Raw genomic sequence first — 19,897 nt, 5'->3', positions numbered from 1 at the left:
CAACACTCACTTGGGTTGTTCTCCCGGTTCCTGACGATGTACTGAAAGCTCAGAAGACTGGCCACAGCTGCCACTAACATGCCGGCCACAGCAGCCCCAATCACAGCCGGATATGCATTAAAGGGAGGGTCCGCTGAAAACAAGAATGCTAGGAATTAGCAAGACTTGAAAAAGTGTTCATTATGTACCAAAAGCCCACCTGTTCTCCTAACAGGCAATATCAGAAAACCAATGCAAGCAGGCACAGGTTAAAGACGATGATAGCATCTTTGCAATTATTTTGGTTGTATTTCTCTTTCTTATGCAATAGGGCTGCAAGTTAATCGCCGTTAACTCTGTGATTAATACATTAATCATGATTTTTTTTTAAAATCATGTTCCAGCATCTTCTATCTCCTCCTTCTGCTTTCTTCTGCTCCCAATCCCTGTCCTCTGTGCAATCTGGCTTCTTTCGCCATTCAACATCACTCCCCCACACACACTGGTCTACCTTAAAGGTGGTCTTCTGCTAATCCTCATCAGTGGCAGCATTGTACTATGCTGCCTGTGGCCTGGTCCAATTCTTTCTGAGATTTATTTTTGTTACATTTGTATCCCACATTTTCCCACCTATTTGCAGGCTCAATGTGGCTTACATAGTACCGTAGTGGCGTTCACCAGTTCCAGAATGAACAAATTCAGGTGTTATTGTAGTAGAATAGGTTCATGTAAGGTAGGTATATTAGGGAACTTAGGAAGGAAGAGGGAAGTTGGGATGTGTCCATTACGATTTTTGGTTTTGTTGTGTTGCAGGTGCTCAGGCTTTTATTTTGGGTCAGTGGGATATGCCTTTCTGAACAGGTTTGTTTTTAGCACTTTCCGGAAATTTAGGTGGTCGTACGTTGTTTTTATTATTTTTGGCAGTACGTTCCATAGTTGTGCGCTTAAATAGGAAAAGCTGGATGCAACTTACAGAATACATTACATTGCATGTGCTGTTGCCACATTTACGTTACCACAGTTACACCAGATCTCTGGCTGATGTAAATACAGGTGCGTAAATGTCAGGTAACAGGCCAGGGAGAAAAAGGAGATAATTTCCCTACAAAAATAGTGTGAAAAAATGAGGAGGAATAGGAAAAGGACCAATGGCCAACCAATTCACGCCCAGAGATAATATGTCCTAGTTTATTGATATTTTCAAAGAGAGAAATGTAGTTAGACTGAACACAAACCCATGTTTTGCAAAATAATGCCTGCTTTAGGAGTCTATTGGATTCATTTTCGAAAGAGAAGGGTGTCCATCTTTCGACACAAATCAGGAGATGGGCGTCCTTCTCCCAGGGTCACCCAAATCAGCATAATCGAAAGCAGATTTTGGTCGCCCTCAACTGCTTTCCGTCGCGGGGATGACCAAAGTTCATGGGGAAGTGTCAGAAGCCTAGAAAAGGCGGGACTGGGGCGTGCTTAACACATGGGTGTCCTTGGCCGATAATGGAAAAAAGAAGGGCGTCCCTGACGAACACTTAGCCGACTTTACTTGGTCCTTTGTTTTTACGACCGAGCCACAAAAATGTGCCCTAAATGACCATATGACCACCAGAGGGAATCGGGGATGACCTCCCCCTACTCCCCCAGTGGTCACTAACCCCCTCCCACCCTAAAAGAAATTTTCAAATGTTTTTTCCAGCCTCTATGCCAGCCTCAAATATCATACCCAGCTCCATGACAGCAGTATGCAAGTCCCTGGAGCAGTTTTAGTGTGTACTGCAGTGCACTTCAGGCAGGCAGACCCAGGCCCATTCCCCCCCACCTGATAAACTTGTGGTGGTAAATGTGAGCCCTCCAAAACCCACCACAAACCCACTGTACCCACATGTAGGTGCCCCCCTTCATCTCTAAGGGCTATGGTAGTGGTGTACAGTTGTGGGGAGTGGGGTTGGGGGGTCAGCACACAAGGTAAGGGAGCTATGCACCTGGGAGCTTTTTCTGAAGTCCACTGCAGTGCCCCCTAGGGTGCCCAGTTGGTGTCCTGGCATGTGAGGGGGACCAGTGCACTATGAATGCTGGCTTCTCCCATGACCAAAGGGCTTGGATTTGGTCGTTTCTGAGATGGGCGTCCTCGGTTTCCATTATCACCAAAAATCGGGGGCGACCATCTCTAAGGTCGACCTAAATGTGGAGATTTGGGTGTCCCCTACCATATTATCAAAATGAAAGATGGCCGCCCCATCTTATTTCGATAATACAGGTTTCCCCGCCCCTTCGTGGGTACATCCTGCAAGGACGCCCTCAGGAAAACTTGGGCACCCCGTTCAATTATGCCCCTTCATGTGTCTGGTAAATCTTTTTTAATGAAACCTATGCAGCTTCTGACTCTTTCTGTAGTTTTAGCGCATTCTACAGCTCCATCTATGTAAGCTTTATATGTAGCCATTTAGAACATTAGATGCTGTATAGTTTTCATTAAAAATGAATTACCAGACACATATCACCCAATATTCAGTGCTATTTAACCAGTTATTCATGAGTATTCAGTGGGAGAGAGACGGTTATCTCCTGCTGAATATTCCCGGTCAGTGTTTAGCGGATAACCGGCTATATCGTGCGATACAGCTGGCTATCTGTAAATATTAAGCACATCGTCAGCTAAGTTTGGCGGACAAATTGGGACGTCAAAATAGCAGGCCTGTCTTTGGCCGGTTTAAACTTAACCAGCCAGCGCTGAATATCGACTTGGCTGGTTAAGTTGTTTAAACCCGCCAAAAATAAAATGGATATCCAATGCCGGTCACCAGAAACAGCCTGGCATTCAATATCCGGATGCAGCGCCGAACGCAGGAGGCAGCCCAGATAACTCCTGCAGTCTGAATATCGGCCCCATAGACTCCTGAAGCAAGCATTATTTTGCCGAAACACAGGTCTGTGTCAAGTCTAATTTCATTTGCCTCTTTGCATGCATCAATAAACTTAGACACTTTACTCTGGGCTCCTTTGGTGAATTGGTTGGTCTTTGGTTCTTTCCCAGTTAGGCTAAGAATCTATAAGAGAATCTGGGTGTCCAGATGCTTTATAGAATAGGCTCTCACTGTGTGACATTAGAGTACCCAGATATAGAATTGTCCCATAAATTCATCTCAGTATTCTGAAAATAACATCAGAGAAAATCTGTGAAACATTCAGAGAGTTTTACAAAATGTTACACGCAGCAGAGACATGGTAGAAACCAAGAACATTATGGACTAAATTCTATAAATATTTATAGGATGCAAAAAAAAAATATTTACAGGATGCAAAGAACAAACCTTAAAGAAACTTCAGACCACTCAAAACACGGCAGCTAAGCTTATATTTGGAAAAACGCGATTTGAAAGTGCAAAACCCCTCTGGGAAAAATTACACTGGCTCCCAATCAAAGAACACATTGCCTTCAAAATCTGCACTCTGGTTCACAAAATCATCTACGGCGAAGCCCCTGGATACATGACAGACTTAATCCACTTACCTACCAGAAACACATCTGAATTAACGCAAACGTATCTAAATCTACACTACCCAAGCTGTAAAGGACTTAAATACAAATCTAACTACGCATCCAGCTTTTCCTACATAAGCACACAACTGTGGAACGCGCTACCAAAAGCCTTGAAAACGACGTACAACCACCTAAACTTCTGGAAAATACTAAAAACCACCCTGTTTAAAAAGGCGTACCCTACCGCCGATCCAACTTAAATGCCTGATCTCGGCTACACAAGAAAACTAAAGCACGTAATGAACATAGCACAACTCTTCAGCTCTATGATTCCTAATGTGGCTCTGCCACATGAACTTTATCCTACCATAACATCAAATTGTATTTGTTCACACTGGAGTCTGCAAATGACTCTCCGGTACTATGTAAGCCACAATGAGCCTACAAATAGGTGGGAAAATGTTGGATACAAATGTAACAAATAAATAAATACATGGCACCTAAAAAATCTTAAAGTTAGGCCCCATTTATACAATAGCACTTAGCCCCGGGAACCATGACTATTTCTAGGTGCAACCATTTACAACAACAATACCTTGGTGTAATTCCCTGCACCTAAATTAGATGTTGATCCCCTTTATTCTACAACAACGCACGTAAAGTATATTTTCTTTAGATTATCTTTTACTATTATCTATTACTATTATCATGTTACCCAAGATCCTTAAGCAATACTAAATGTATATTTTCTTATAGATTTCCACTATTCACAATGTAATGTAAACCACATTGAGCCTGCAAAGAGGTGGGAAAATGTGGGGTACAAATGCAATAAATAAATAAAATAAAGTAAAGGAATGCCCCTGATCCGTCCATGACCCTCCTATGGCTATACCACCTTTTTGGACCTGTGCATAATTTTTACACGAGTCTCAGCACCTAATTTACACGCATACCCCTGGATTCTATGTAGCGTGACTTAAGTTGCACATGCAAATCCATTCATATTCTGGATTTGTGTGCGCAACTTAATCAGTTAACAAGCCAATTAGTGCCAATAATTGCTATTTAACAAGCAATTATTGATACTAATTGACATTAATTAGAATTTAAGTGCACAACTAAGTGTATTCTATAACGTGATGCACGTAGATTCTACTACTACTACTTATCATTTCTATAGTGCTACTAGATGTATGCAGCGCTTTAAATTCTAAGTCGCATAGTTGAAAAGGGAGTGTGGCCATGAACATGGAATGAACGGGATCATGAGTGTTTCTAAAAGCAAGTAATTTAGGCATCAGCTTTTACATCAAGTTTTAGTTGGCGTAACTGCCTGTGACTAAATTTAGTCACATAGGCGGACGCTCGGCATATTTCATAAACCGTGTGGAAATTTAGGCTTATTCTATAAAGTACACCTAATGGGGGGTCCCTAAATGTAGGTGTACTTTATAGAATATGCCTAGGCATATTTCATTTTGACGCCGATTACTTGGACATAATATATAGAATCTAGTCCATAATGTCTAATTGATGCCAATTAGAACTGATAATTGATTGTTAGGGCACAATTATCAGTGCTAATTGGCTTGTTATTCAAATAAATTGCGTGTGCAAATTGGGCACACACCCAACTTTGTGTGTGCAATTTTTAGCAACTTTTATAGAATTCGTGGGTATGTGAATAATCTTTGGTTACTCACATTGTCACATCTTGAGCAAAAGAAATTAAATGCTTCAATCACTACTCAGGAAATGTTAGAGGTCATCAAGGATTCCCTTAATTTTAAGACAGCATCCAGTCAGAAGTTGGCTTGCTGTAGCTGGTCTTCTACTTTATATCAAAAAGGCGGTAAATAATATATTTGCATGCACTGTCTTCTTGGTATGCAAATCTCTCTTGTGCATTATAAATGATCTGGAAATTGGAACAACGAGTGAGGTGATTAAATTTGCAGATAACACAAAACTATTTAAAGTTGCCAAAACACATGCGGATTGTGAAAAATTGCAGGAAGACCTTAGGAAACTGAAACACTGGGCATCCAAATGGCACATGAAATTTAACGTAGACAAATGCAAAGTGATGCACATTGGGAAGAATAATCCGAATCATAGCTATCTGATGCTAGGGTCCACTTTAGGAGTTAGCACTCAAGAAAAAGACCTAGGTGTCATTGTAGACAATACATTGAAATCTTCTGCCCAGTGTGCAGCGGTGGCCAAAAAAACAAACAGGATGTTAGGAATTATTAGGAGAGGGATGCAAAATAAGACCAAAAATATTATAAAGCCTCTGTATTGTGCCATGGTGTGACCTCGCCTTGAGTATTGTGTTCAGTTCTGGTCGCTATATCTCAAAAAGCATATAGCAGAATTAGAAAAGGTTTAAAGACGAGAGACCAAAATGATAGAGAGGATGAAACTGCTCCCATATGAGGAAAGGCTAAAGAGGATAGGGCTCTTCAGCTTGGAAAAGAGATGGCTGAGGGGGGCATATGATTGAAGTCTACAAAATCCTGAGTGGTGTGGAGCACGAGCAGGTGAATCAATTTTTCACTCAAAAAGTACAAAGACCAAGGGACACGCAATGAAATTGCATGGAAATATTTTTAAAACAAAAAGAAGGAAATATTTTTTCATTCGAAGAATAGTTCAGCACTGAAACTTGTTGCCTACGGAGGATTTGCCAGGGTGTGGCTTGCCCCTCCAGGGCACCAACCTTATGGGGTTGGAGCCTTAAGACTTCTCTGACACCTGACTTCAAGAGTGCTGTAGTAGGCATCAGCTACTGTCCTACACTGAATGACAGGATGTGTCTGGAGGCCTAAGATCTTGGAGGAACAAAATTAAGTGAGATCAAGGAAAGTGCTGCGTATACAGAGCTGCTTAGTAAGCTGCTATTTTGCTGAAGCCCTTCCTTTCTGCCAGAGATCCTATGAGCAAGACAATAGCAGAGGTGTGCCACTCATGGACCTCTCTTGGCTACTATGCATTTCTGTTTCCTGCCTGCAAATGGAGAAAGAACCAACCAAAGAAATAGGAACAGAGAGGATGGCCAGAAAGGCCAGCTGGACACAGACACAGAAGCTAAGAAGAAGCAGAGGCAGAGAGAGAGAGAGAGAGGGAAGCCAGAGAAAGACATGAAGCAAAGGATTAATAGAGGGAAAAGGAGGGTGAGACAGAAGACAAATAAATACAAAGAGAAACATTGACTTTACTTTCTGTTTTGTTTTATTTTAGTTGTTCTCCCTGAGGTTTAATTCTCCTACTTTGCTGTGGGCCCCCATCACTGAGTGGTTTCAGATGATGACAGCAAGAGAAGCATCTTCACTGTTACCTGCGGTGCTCACTGTATCTGTAATATGTATAGTGGGACACTGTTAATAGTTATTTTTGTTTTTATTTGTGGCCTTTACTTTCAAATGTCATCAGCAGCAGACGCATTCTTCTTCACTGCTACTCATGAGGCTGAACAGATTGCTCTTTTTGGCACACTTTAGGGTGGCTCCTTCCTTGCTATTCCCAGACATCAGGCCTTTTGGCTATTGTTCAGGTATGGTTTTTCACGCTGTCTGTTTAGAGTATCTTTGGTTATGGTTTCTTCTTGACCCCTCTCCCCCCCATTTATGGGGTTGTCATGCCTCTCTTTCATCTGAAGCATCTTTTTTGATATGAGTTTAGATTGCTGATTCATTGTTTAATTCCTACTCCTATTGAAGGGTCATTCAATCCAAGCTCTTAGCGATCTTTGATGCGGCCAAATATCCAGGTATAGCTGCAGATTCTCACTTATTGGAGTCTAAAGGGCCCCTGATTAATAATTAATATCATGTTTTCATTTAACTTAGCAATTCCTGAATATACCAAATACCATAGAACCAGTTGCAATCTTATCCATTGTTGTCCATCTGCTTGATCTTAGATCTGTATAGCGTTGTTTCTCAGTCATGGCAATCTCATATTTTCGATACTGTACCAGCAAGTTCCACCACATATGTGCATCAACAATTGTATTTTATTTGAGTGGTTCAGAACTACCTTTAATCATAACTGATAAAAAGAAATCTAGTACAGAAGCATCTGTTTTCATTAAAACTGTGGTCAGAGCTAAAGATTTCCAGATTACTATCTTTAAGGAAGATGAAATATGGCCACGAGTTTGATCCAAACTGCATTCCAATAACCTTGAATATTTTGGCAGTCATACAAAAGATGCACTTGAATTCCTAGATTACTCTGACAAAACCAACAGAGATTGTTGTTAACTTTCCCAGTCAACACTGAGTCGATGATGCTCGATGAGCTAGGAAAAAGAGAAATTGGGTCAATGAGACAAACAGAGATTGACAATAGTTATTTAGCCAAAGCCTTTCCCAGGAATTATCCAAAATAGAACCACCCAATTCAGGTTCAGAATTTGGAAGCCAATTTAGGTGAACAGGAGAATTTAATAGTCACTGTTTCTAAATCCCATTCATTCATCTATACCTCCCAAATGCACAATGCTTGCTTAAGAGAATATTGAAGCTGTAACTAAGAGAAGTATGGATTAGTTGGAAGGTCTAACTACTTGATTCAAATGCCATATGTTTTCTCCTGCCAATGCTTCCAACTGCAGGTTGCTATCATGGTGCATAATGCTGCTTGTGAGCCACCTTGCAAACAGAATTATACCAGTAGCCTGGGAACATCGGACCTCAAAGCTGTTGCTTGATGGTTTTAGGTCACATCTTAAAAGGGCCATGGTGTTGTTCCCTCACCCCCCCCCCCCCCCAATCCCTCCCAATCAGAAACTCCCCAATCCCCAGATCCACATCTCAACCCCCTGATCAGAAGCTCCACCTTCAATCCCTCAGGGCCCACCAGCACATACCTGCTGGTCTAGCGGGTCTCTGGGACAGGAGTGATCCCCATTTGCTCTTCCCCTGTCCAGCACCTTCTGCCAATATCTGTTACTAGCAATATGGGTCATGTTTCCACAGTGGAAGTGGCTGGTGCCACAGTGATAAGAGATACTTTGGGCCTGTATAGATAGACTGAATATTGTAGAGACCAAGAACCTGAGATTTATCATTATTTCAGTCAGCTAAGGGTAGGATAAGACTTTCCCCTGTGATGTGGACTGCTTTTTTTAAGTACTTGTTTATTTCTTTAATACATTATTACTTTTGTTTCTTTATAAAATTGAAAACTTTAATAAAATATAAACTAAAAAACATAAATACTACCCCCCCCCCCCCCCCAATATTCAAAACCATTTAATCATCTAGGAACAGTGCCTGGCCAGTTAAATGTCATTTAACCGGCTACCTGGAGATATTCAGCATGGGATAACTGGCTATATCCTCTGCTGAATATTTCCAATTAGCAAAATAAACTGGATATTCAGTGATGGTCACTGGAAACGGCCTGTCATTGAATATCCGGATTGACTGCTGACTACAGGAGTTAGCCAGGCTCCCTTCCACGGTCTGATTATCGGCCCCTTAATTTTTATAATTGACCTGAACACTATAGAAGAGGACCATACCATGTACAACCAGAAATTAAGCAGAAGGTTACATAATCTGACGGTGAATCCCAGACGCTATGTTGGAAGATTAGTGCAGGTTTTAAAATAGCAGAACCACTGCTATCGTTATTCAGCCAATTTAATTGAGCCATGGTGGGTAGACAACATAATAGAACTCCAATCCCTTTCGCAAAGAAAATGTGTGTTGCAGAAATGGATAGAGGAGCAGCTCTATTAATTCTATGGTATGACAAGATGTTAGAACTCATGGAGATGGAAAGAATGATGGTAGCAATGTTGGTGTCTGTGGGTGGAAACGTAAAATTTATTCTATGAAGCACTGTGACAAAGCACAAAAAGCTTACTGAGATGGTGTACTGGTACTTTAGAAGAATGGGAAGAAGAAATAGGCATAATTGAATTGTTTGACTCATATCTACTGCACTGGCTCCCAATCAAAGAACGTATTGCTTTTAAAATCTGCACCCTGGTTCATAAAATTATCTACGGCGCAGCCCCGGGATACATGACAGACCTCATAGACTTGCCAACCAGAAATGCAACAAGATTAGCACGAACATACCTAAATCTTCACTACCCAAGCAGCAAAGGTCTCAAATACAAATTAACGTATGCATCCAGCTTTTCCTATTTAAGTGCACAACTATGGAACGCACTGCCAAAAATAATAAAAACAACGTATGACCACCTAAATTTCCAGAAAGAGCTAAAAACAAACCTGTTCAGAAAGGCATATCCCACTGACCCAACATAAAAGCCTGAGCACCTGCAACACAACAAAACCAAAAATCGTAATGGACACACCCCAACTTCCCTCTTCCTTCCTAAGTTCCCTAATATACCTACCTTACATGAACCTATTCTACTACAATAACACCTGTATTTGCTCATTCCGGAACTGGTGAACGCCACTACGGTACTATGTAAGCCACATTGAGCCTGCAAATAGGTGGGAAAATGTGGGATACAAATGTAACAAATAAAAATAAATCTCAGAAAAAAATTTCAATAATATGTGACTTAGCTTTTGTTTGCAGCTATAGACAAAGGGACTGCTGGCCGACATGCGACATTATGTTCTGAAGTGTATTTCTCCTGTGTGGCCAGCAGATGTTGGGATGCTAATGCTGAATTGGTTATGTGAAGAAACAGTGTGTTTTAAGCATGTAAAATGTATTGGATATTTTCCTGCATTATGTTGTGAAGTGTATTTCTCCTGTGTGGCCAACAGATGGTGCATGCTTATGCTTAAAGCTATTACAGAGAACAGACTTCTCTTTCTTTATTTGGCACACAGATAATAGGAAGTACTTGTAGTAATGTAACCAGTTTTTATTTGAAACTTGACTGTTCTGGAATCTGATTGAACTGGAGTTTTGAAAATTACCCAGCAAATGCTGGCTGTTGGTTCAGTCTTAGCTAGGAAGAAAGAGAGACAGATCTCTTTGCTGAAGCTTGGTGAATTATATGTCCTGATCTTCCCAGGTACTGTTTAGATGGTATATAGATGTTTAGTTTGTGTTATAATTGATCCATAATTCAGTTACCTTTTATTGTTTGCCAGGTGCACATTTTTGTCCACTGTTCCAAGTTCTGAGAATAAACACAATTGTTTGTTTGTTCTGCCTGTCTGGACTGATAAAGAACCCTGGTGGTTTGTGTGTTGGGTCTGTGAGTGCTTTCTGAGAACTGTGGGGCCACTGGGAGTGTGACTCCAGTAACCTAGAAATCACTGGGGATAATTGGAGAGCAGGAGACTTGCCCAGAGGAGGTTGTGACCTAGTCGGTGGGAGAAGGGGGCCAGTGCAGAGCACAAGCGGCAGGTGCAGATGGACCTGAGTTGTGCTGGGGATAGACCCTCTAAGTGGCCACGGGGTAACCCCAGGCGGGTGGCTAGGTGTTTTGTGACAGGTACCCTATCCTCATTGCCAATATATCATCCATAGCTTTTACACCTCCCTCCCTCAGAGTAAGCAGACAAACTAAACCTATGGGGGTAAGGGAAGGAGTTTGTGCAGTATTGTTTGCATAATACGAGGGACACTCAGCAGTCACAAATGACTGTAATTTTCAAGCTTGTTTTCTCAAGTTCTAGCAGTCTTTGCTGTATGTTATGTTTGCTGAATTGATGATGTATAGAATAAAAAAGCGTTAAAAAAAATCTAGGCCTTTAAAGGTATATAAAGGGGCTTTCTGTGCTGCAAGGATGGTCTTTTTTACTTACTAAAGAAGACTCCCAGAGAAGGTAATAGAAAGAGCAAATATGTTTTCCGAAATAAAATAAAGCTCTCATTAGGAACACTTTTTCATGATCTAGCATCAAGTTTACAAGATACATTTTCACGATCCAGCATCAAGTTTACAAGATAATTTTTTCACGATTTAGTTTTGCTTTTGTAGAGGAACATTAATGTGTATAGCTTGAAACCAAGCTCTTTTTATGATGGCTACCTTTTCTGACACTGGTGTGACCTGGTAACGTGCAGTCAGGGAGGAGAGTTTCCCCCTGTAATTGTCTATAGTGAAACAGAGTCTGTGCAGTCAAGATAAAGTAATGAAGTCTTATCTTCTTAATGGCAAAGACAGCTAACAGGGTCAGTCAACACTTTAGTAAAAGACATCACAAATCAAAAACCATTCCTAACCTCTCAGGCTAAAACAGAATACAAGGGAAATAAAAAGAGGCTTAAATGAGCCATGAATCCAGATGGATTTACAGGCATGAAAGACAGGGGAATGAGCAAAGGCTGAAAGACGGTACAGGAAGCTTTTCCTGATACAACTGATAACAGTGACGCTTTCCCCATTCTATTGTACTTCCAGTGATGTGGCCTTTTAAACATTACAGCCTGCCATCTGTGAAATTCAGATAGCAACTCTAAACCAAGAGTAACTCTTTACAGAACAGAGCTAATTCACCCTGAGTTCCTTTTGTGAAGCATGAAGATAAAATATTGCCTTCAAAATCGTCCATTTATGGGACTTATAAGTGACACCATAGCATTTGTGTTGCATAGATAGCAAGCAGTCATGATCTAAGCATTACAAATGCTACTACTTCTTATCATTTCTATAGCACTACTAGACGTACGCAGTCTAGTATGCTAGTGTTAGACAATTCGTTTTAAAATGTATCAACGCAGTTCTTTAACTAGTGGTGGCTCCGAGTGAATATTAACCCGTTAGTTCTCTTTATGCTTTTTTATTTCGTCTGCTCTCTTGTTCATTCTCCGGGGACTCCTCTAGCATGTCTGAACTACACACATAAGCTCCTCACTTGTATAGCACATAGCATAAATCCTTGAGGTTCAAACTGTAAGAGAAGCACAAGTTAAGCAGCAAAATATGAAATGCTAGGACGATAACATGGGTGAAATGTCACAAACATGAAGACAAAATATTGTCAGAGAACCCAATCAGACTATTTATCTGAAACCCTATTCCCACTATGCTGAATGAGCCCTGAAGACAGACTTTCTTTTTCTTTGATAAGATCTAGTTTCCGTTCCATAACACAAAGTTTCTTTTGTTATGTGACAGGAACTAGAACTTTTCATAGAGTATTCTGAATCATGAAGACTGATTTGCTCTCGAGGACGCTGGTGAGCTCCAACAGAAAGATACAGAAATATTTTCCACCATTTTGAGTGCCACAGGCTTGATCAAAAAGAATTTCCAAACACACCTGGATAGGTTGCCTATACATGTTACGTCTTACGAATTCCAGAGGGAAGCTCTTTTTGTCACAATGCAAATTTTACAGTTAGTGTTAACAGGGGTATAGCCAGCCATATGTGTTTAGGGGGGCCCAGGGGTGGACTGGGGGAGGGCAATTCATTCCCCTCCCCCAGCATTAAAAATAACGCCTTTGCTTGCAGGGATGCTGAAGTCTCGCCAGCGAAAGAGATTTGCTGCCAAAGCTGTCCCCAACCCCTCCTCAAGTTGCTGCAGGACAGAGGAAATCAGCAGCAAGTCCTGCAACCACTGACGCTGAGACTCCTCACGCTTGTCAGTTTGCGCAAGAACTGAGCATGCACAAGGAGTCCTGGGGTTGGTGGCTGGAAGCATGCTGCCTACTTCTCAGTCCTGCAGCAATATAAGGAGGGGGCGGAGCCATTGAATGGGTGCTGCAGTTTTGGAGGGGGCCCAGGTCCCCAAGGCCCCCCATAGCTATACCACTGAGAAACTGAGATCATACTCCACATGCCCTGGCTTAGGAGTGAGATTCTTTCTTGATTTGGCATGTGCAAAACTAACCCATTTGAAAAAATTGCCCCAAGAGAGGTTGCCTATATATAATACATCCTGTGAACTCCAGAACGAAGCTCTCTTTGGCAAGCAGCAGCAGTAAATTTAAGAGATTAGGATCATACACAACATACAGAATTCTGATTTAGGAATGAGGTTCATTACTGTCATGATATGCAGGGTTGTGATAAGTATCTGCCCTGCATATACAACGCTATCTGCTGGGTCATATCATCAAGGCCTGGTACAAGCCTAAACATCAAAAATGCTGTGGTGGTGCAACCAGAGCCCCTCCGCCCAGAACAGCATTCAATAAGCCCCTGATCTGAACACACACCACCACCACCCCCCATGAAGACCTCATCAAGATCTACCTTCCACCTACAGGAACCCTCACCCACAAGAACTCCCCTGCTGAAGTCCCCCCCCCCCCCCTTATACAAAAGAATGATCCCTAGGAGTATCATGAGATTACTATTAGAGGTTATAGGTGCCATTTTGAACCTAGTGCAGCCATGGAGTGGGGGCAGAGGAGGAACAGTCTCACCCTGGCCCTCTAAACTACCAGGGTAAGGGAGGGGTCGGGTTGTGGGGGGGGGGGGGGTCAGCTGTGGGAACCCTGGTGGAGGACAAAGCTTTGAGACTTTCTTTTAGAAGGAAAGGATAATCTTGTGAGGGTTACACTGTGGGGAGGTTTGATGGAGGTTTGAATGGGGTGGGGGTTTACCAGGGGGTCTTGTGTTTGGAGGGATTGGAGAGATTTGCCCCCTGACATGGCCACAATACCAGCTTGCTGATAGTGCAGCTGCACTTTATGCTACCTCTAGAAGTGCTGTTATGTGCAACTATGCTATTGACAGTTGTGACAGTTGGCATGTGCACCCACTCAGCTTCTCTTACCCATGTTAAGCAGGTAGCAAGGGAATCTTAACATGTGGGCTGGTTTTAGCATGCAGTGACCATTAGCGTGGGTCCGCTATCAGCTACGTGATTTAGTAAACACATCAAAAGTGTTATATGATAAAAGTGAACAGCAGTCTTTTAACCTTTACACCACTGCTTTTAGACTAATTTCTAATTTCTACAATGACCTCCCTTTTTAAAGTTAAATACTACTGACGATCCAAGATGGCGCCGAGAGCAGACATGCGTGAAGCAGCTCCTGACTCTCAATAGAAATCTATCGCTTGGGAGCAACCACGGACCCATAATGGGAAAGAGGAAAGGGAAGCCCAATATGCCTACCTCCACAGGCAGGGTGAACCCTCCTCCCACGTGGCAGACGACTTTGGAGGAGTCGGGTATGCGGGCGCCAGGAACCAGAGTGGACGCTTCGAGGGGTCCGGGAGACACATTAGACCATAGCACTGAGGGAGTGTCATAAAGTCCTCCCCCGACAACTGCACCTCCAAGACCTGGAGGAGAGGCGGTAGCAGCGAGTGAACAGAACGCCGAGTTCGGAATCGGGATCCTTGCGGCTGTGGGTGGAGACCCCGTTGCCACGTCGACGCCAGTGGGAGCAACAACCCAGGCAGGTTCTGTGAAACAGATACCTGTGTTTGAGGGAATTCAAGGCGAGCCCTCCGTGAGGACTGGAGTAATGTTGAAACCTGCGGCTGTTACAATGGATATACTTTGGGAAGTGATCCAAGGACTGAACACAAGCCTACAACAATTATCAGGTATTTTGCGGGGTGAAGTGGTGGAATTAAAACAGGCTCAAAGTGACTTTTCTGGTAAGATGCAAGAGCAGAAGACCAAAATAGAGATCTTAGAAAATGATATGAAATCAGTGAAATCTTCAACATTAACATTAATAAAAGATAGCAACTTCCAAAAACGCAAGATAGAATATTTAGAGAACCAGATAAGGAGAAATAATTTACGTTTTTTGAATTTCCCCAAGTCTCCTCTTATTCCAGGGGGGACTTTTCTTCTCAAATTTCCGTGTAAATGTATTGTTTCTTTGAATTCCACACACTATCCAGCTTATTTTCGAAAGAGAAAAACGCCTATAGTGCGACCTAAATCGGGAGATAGACATTTGTCTCGCAAAGGCGCCCAAATCAGTATAATCGAAAGCCGATTTTGGGCGTTTCCAACTGCACTCCGTCGCGGAAACGAATAAAGTTGACGGGGCGTGGTGGAGGCGGAACTGGGGCATGGTTATCAGTCGAGGAAAGATGGGCATCTTTAGCTGATAATCGAAAAAAAGGCGTTTTACCGCGATTTTGGGCCACTTTTTTTGGACCCTTTTTTTCACGAACAAGTCCCAAAAAAGTGCTCCAACTGCCCAGATGACCACTGGAGGGAATCGGGGATGACCTCTCCGGACTCCCCCAGTGGTCAATAACCCCCTCCCACCAAAAAAAAACCCACTTTAAAAACTTTTTTTCCAACTTGTATGCCAGCCTCAAATGCCGTACCAACCTCCATGACAGCAGAATGTGTTTGATCCTCTCACAGCCTTTCCCTGGGTCAGATGTGGCTCTCGGGTGCAGTACAGGGTCACATCAGCATTGCATTGTGGTGGGTGTAGGGTATTGGGCTCCATGATTTCATTAGCTTGTGTTACAGTCTCACAATGTTGGTAGTTGGTAGGCTGTTCTCCCATGGTGTTTTTCCCCCTGCCTACTGGGTCAGAGTGTGCCCTGTTGTGTTTCCTGTTGTAGTCCATGCGGTAGTGGCCATTTTTGTAAGCCAGTTTTAGTTCCCTTTCCTGTGTTATCCATGTTAGAGAACTTAGTTCTTACCTTGAATGTGGCTGAAAGAGGGCATTGTACAGCATTCTGCCAGCTCTGACCTACTGCTCATCTCAGTACCAGGGAGACTCGCTGCCAGTGGGGCACAACCTCTGATCTGCAGTTAACTGTGAGTAAAGGCGGTTATTCCAATAAAGGACATTTTCGGAGAGATTAGTCTTCAGGTGTCAACTGGTGTGCCAATGTTATATAGCAGCAACCAGTCCTAGAGGCCTGCGTGTATGCAGGTCCCTGGAGCACTTTTAGAGGGTACCACAGTGCACTTCAGCCAGGTGGCCCCAGGCCCATCCCCCCCCCCCCCCCCCCCCACCTGTAACACTTGTTCTGGTAAATGGGAGGCCTCCAAAACCCACTCTACCCACATATAGGTGACCTCTTCACCCCTAAGAGCTATGGTAGTGTTGTACATTTGTGGGTAGTGGGTTTTGGGGGAGGGGGTTGGGAGCTCAGCACCCGTGGTAAGGGAGCTATGCATGTGGGAGCTTTTTCTGAAGTCCACCGCACTGACCTAGGGTGCCCAGTTGGTGTCCTGGCATATCAGGGGGGCCAGTGTACTACGAATCGTGGCCCCTCCCATGACCAAATGGCTCGGATTAGGACATTTTTGAGCTGGGCGTTTTTAGTTTCCATTATCACTAAAAAAAACAAACGCCCAGCTCAAAAACGTCCATTTTTTTCAAAAATACGGTTCAGCCCGCCCCTTCACGGACCCGTTCTCGGAGATAAACGCCCATGGAGATAGGCGTTTCCGTTTGATTATCCCCTCCACATGTTTTTTGACCCAGGGAAGTTGATAGAATTTATTTCTTCTAAAGAATAACGTTGTAGCAGTTCTAGATCACTAGTGCTAAGTCTCAGCTGCATTACGCAGTTTCCCTCTGCTCTATAGTTTGTAATTGTTTCAATTAATGTAATTGAGATTTAAAAGTCACATTTCCTAGATCTTGGATCAATTAATTGTGGACTAAAAACTATGTGTGTTATTTTCCTATTAGGATTTAATTTCCTTTTCTCTATTTCTTTATATTCAAATTTATGTTTTATTGCATAAATGTAAATGCTAAAATTCATTTTAAAAATAAATAAATAAATAAAAAATAAAGTTAAATACTACTGCAATAGTTTCTATAATTTCTTCCCTCCAATAGTTTTGTAACAACACATAATTGGACATTATTCCCCAGATTCTGTAAAGGTAACCCAAACGAGGCGTGATCCTGAGATCTGTGCGCAAACTAATTAATGAGCCATTAAAATTCAGTTATTGGCATTGCAATTTATTTGGATTACTTATGGATCGCCTACACGCTATTCTATGAACATTGCGTGCCCAAAGTGTCTCACATGCAACCCGTAAGGGGGTGTGGCTATGGGAGGGGCATGGGCAGGGCATTCCAAAAATATAGGCACAGTGTTATAGAATTCCTGTGTTGCATGCCCGACTTGCATGCCAAGTATTCTATTCTATAAAGGGCACACGGCGCAAAGCACCCTGTATAGCATACAAATTAGTGCAGATTTTTCCAGTGCCCAATTTTGGTTATCATTTACTGAATCTGGACCTATGTTCTTAAATAGCTAACTTTAAATGTTTCAATATTCTTCTTCTCTTAACTTGTTTTGCAGGTTTTCATATCTATTTGCCATTTCTTATCTCTCTTCCTGTCTTCTTTGTTTTCTCTCCTTTATCTTCCCTGTTTTTATAGCACATACCTACAGCTTCCCATTCCTTATTAACCTCTTCTTCCTCATCCTTACTCCCCAGAATTTCATGAACTCTAGTCTCTCTCTCTCCCCCCCCCCCCCTCCTCCCTATCCAGAATCTACCTTCCTTCCTTCTTTCTCTTTCTTTCTTTTTTCTTTCCCCTCCAACCAGCATAAGAACATAAGAATAGCCATACTGGGTCAGATCAATGGTCCATCTAGTCCAGTATCCTGCTTCCAACAGTGGTCAATCCAGGTCACAAGTACCTGGCAAGAACCCAAATAGTAGCAACATTCTGTGCTACCAGTGTAGCTTCCCCTATGTCTATCTCAATAGCAGACCTTGGACTTTTCCTCCAAGAACTTGTCCAAATCTTTTTTTAACCCCAGATATGCTAACCATTGTTATCATATCCTCCGGCAATGAGCTGCAGAGCTTAACTATTATTTGAGTGAAAAATATCTCCATATTCCCCCTCTCTGTCTCCCTGTCCTTCTGTGTCCCCAAGTCCAGCACTTCATCTATCTCCCTATTGTCCTCCCGATATTGTCAAAGAGACCTTTTTACTTACAGCATGCACTAAATCACAATGCAGGTTAGTAAATCTAATCCTATGATTGCTGTTGATTAAGAGTCTATTTTCTCTCCCCTCCCCTCTCCCCCCCCCCCCCCCCCCCCCCACTAGTTCTCCCTCCTCCTTGCAGGGGTGTAGCCAGACAGCAGATTTTGGGTGGGCCTAGGCAAGAAGTGGGTGGGCACCAAATGTTCTCTCCCCCACCCACACACCAAAAACATATCTCAGCTGGTGGGAAAATGCTTCTCTCCAGTCTCCACCTTGGTAGTCTGCAGCAGGCATGCGCTGAAAACTGAGCATGCGAAGGTGCCAGTATTGTGGAGAGCAGCATTTTCATTACCATGTGCTACTGTTGGATGGGCCTGAGCCCTAAGTGGGTGGGCCCCGGCCCACCCAGGCCCACCTGTGGCTACGCCACTGCCTCTAGGGCTGACCCCAGTATTCTCCTTCCCTCATAGACCACTCACAGTTCCCTGCCTTGCACTCTAGAGTGTCGTCTACCAACTTCTCTTCCTCTTCTGAAGTCCTAGGAATGATTACAGAGATTTGCGAATTGGGTTGTGTCTGACTCAGCCTCCACCCTCCTATTTCTCTCCACATGCTGCCTCTTCTTAATATGTTTGCAGAAGGCTAGTGGATGAAGCTGGAGTGGACACAGCAGAAACAATTCCCCTGCTCTCTTCTCCAATTCCTCCCCTCGTGGAGTGGAGGAGTAGCCTATGGTTAGTGCAGCAGACTGAGATCCTGGGGAACTGGGTTCAATTCTCACTGCAGCTCCTTGTGATCCTGGGCAAGTCACAACCCTCCATTGCCCTAGGTACACAAACTTAGATTGTAAACCCACTAGAGACAGAGAAAGTACCTGCATAATCCCTAGGATTCTATATATCGTGTTACGAGATACACATGGAAATGAAAGCATATTCTATAACAACATGCATAACCTAATTGATTAACAAGCTAATCAGCACTGTTAACTGGTGTTAAAAAGCAATTATCTGCAATAATTAGAATTTACACACATTCTGTCTGAAGGACAGGAGCTAGAGCAGTAAACGAGCCAGGCTTCTGCCTGGAATTTACAGTATTTTCCTGAAGACCCAGATCCTGACCCTGCAATTTATGCAAATTTCTAGTCTTCAGGTAATGTTTTCAGCCATGGTGACCATCTATTTGTATGTCTTGCCCTCAGTTAAAGAGCTGCCTCTTCAACCTAGTTTTTCATTCCTTTTTCTCAGCCTTCGTACTTCCCATTGCTTTTCCTTCCTGTTGCTACCTCATTAGTCAATGTCACTCTTATAACTTTGTAAGAGAAATACAAAAAATAAGAAACAAAACAACATTCCAAGCTTCAAAGATGATTGTGGGCTATTATTTACTAACAAGCTAGTAAATGGCCTTTCTTACTTCAGCAACTTATTTCAGCGATTACCATTCTGCAGTGAGATACAATTCTATTATCCTACAGCATGTACATTCTATATCAGAGTAAGCATAATCCTAATATACATAGAAAGATTTCATTTTCTCATAACAATAAGTACTAAAGTCAAGAGCAGAGATGGATCATTCATATTATGCTCAGTGTTATTACCAGTTACCGTTTTAGTAAACA

General features: G+C 42.6%; 1 protein-coding gene across 1 annotated transcript in view; it reads right to left on the bottom strand.

The window, feature by feature from the left end:
- The window catches only part of VSIG10L2 (V-set and immunoglobulin domain containing 10 like 2), a 66,388-nt gene that overhangs the window by 10,032 nt on the left and 36,459 nt on the right, over positions 1-19,897 (bottom strand). Inside the window, exon 9 of the mRNA XM_030220463.1 lies at positions 11-133. Within this exon, the coding sequence (XP_030076323.1) occupies positions 11-133 (123 nt within the window). The remainder of the gene's footprint in view (positions 1-10; positions 134-19,897) is intronic.

Source organism: Microcaecilia unicolor, chromosome 12 (assembly GCF_901765095.1).
Source record: "Microcaecilia unicolor chromosome 12, aMicUni1.1, whole genome shotgun sequence".
Lineage (NCBI taxonomy): Eukaryota > Metazoa > Chordata > Amphibia > Gymnophiona > Siphonopidae > Microcaecilia > Microcaecilia unicolor.
This window is presented reverse-complemented; position numbering and strand designations above follow the sequence as displayed.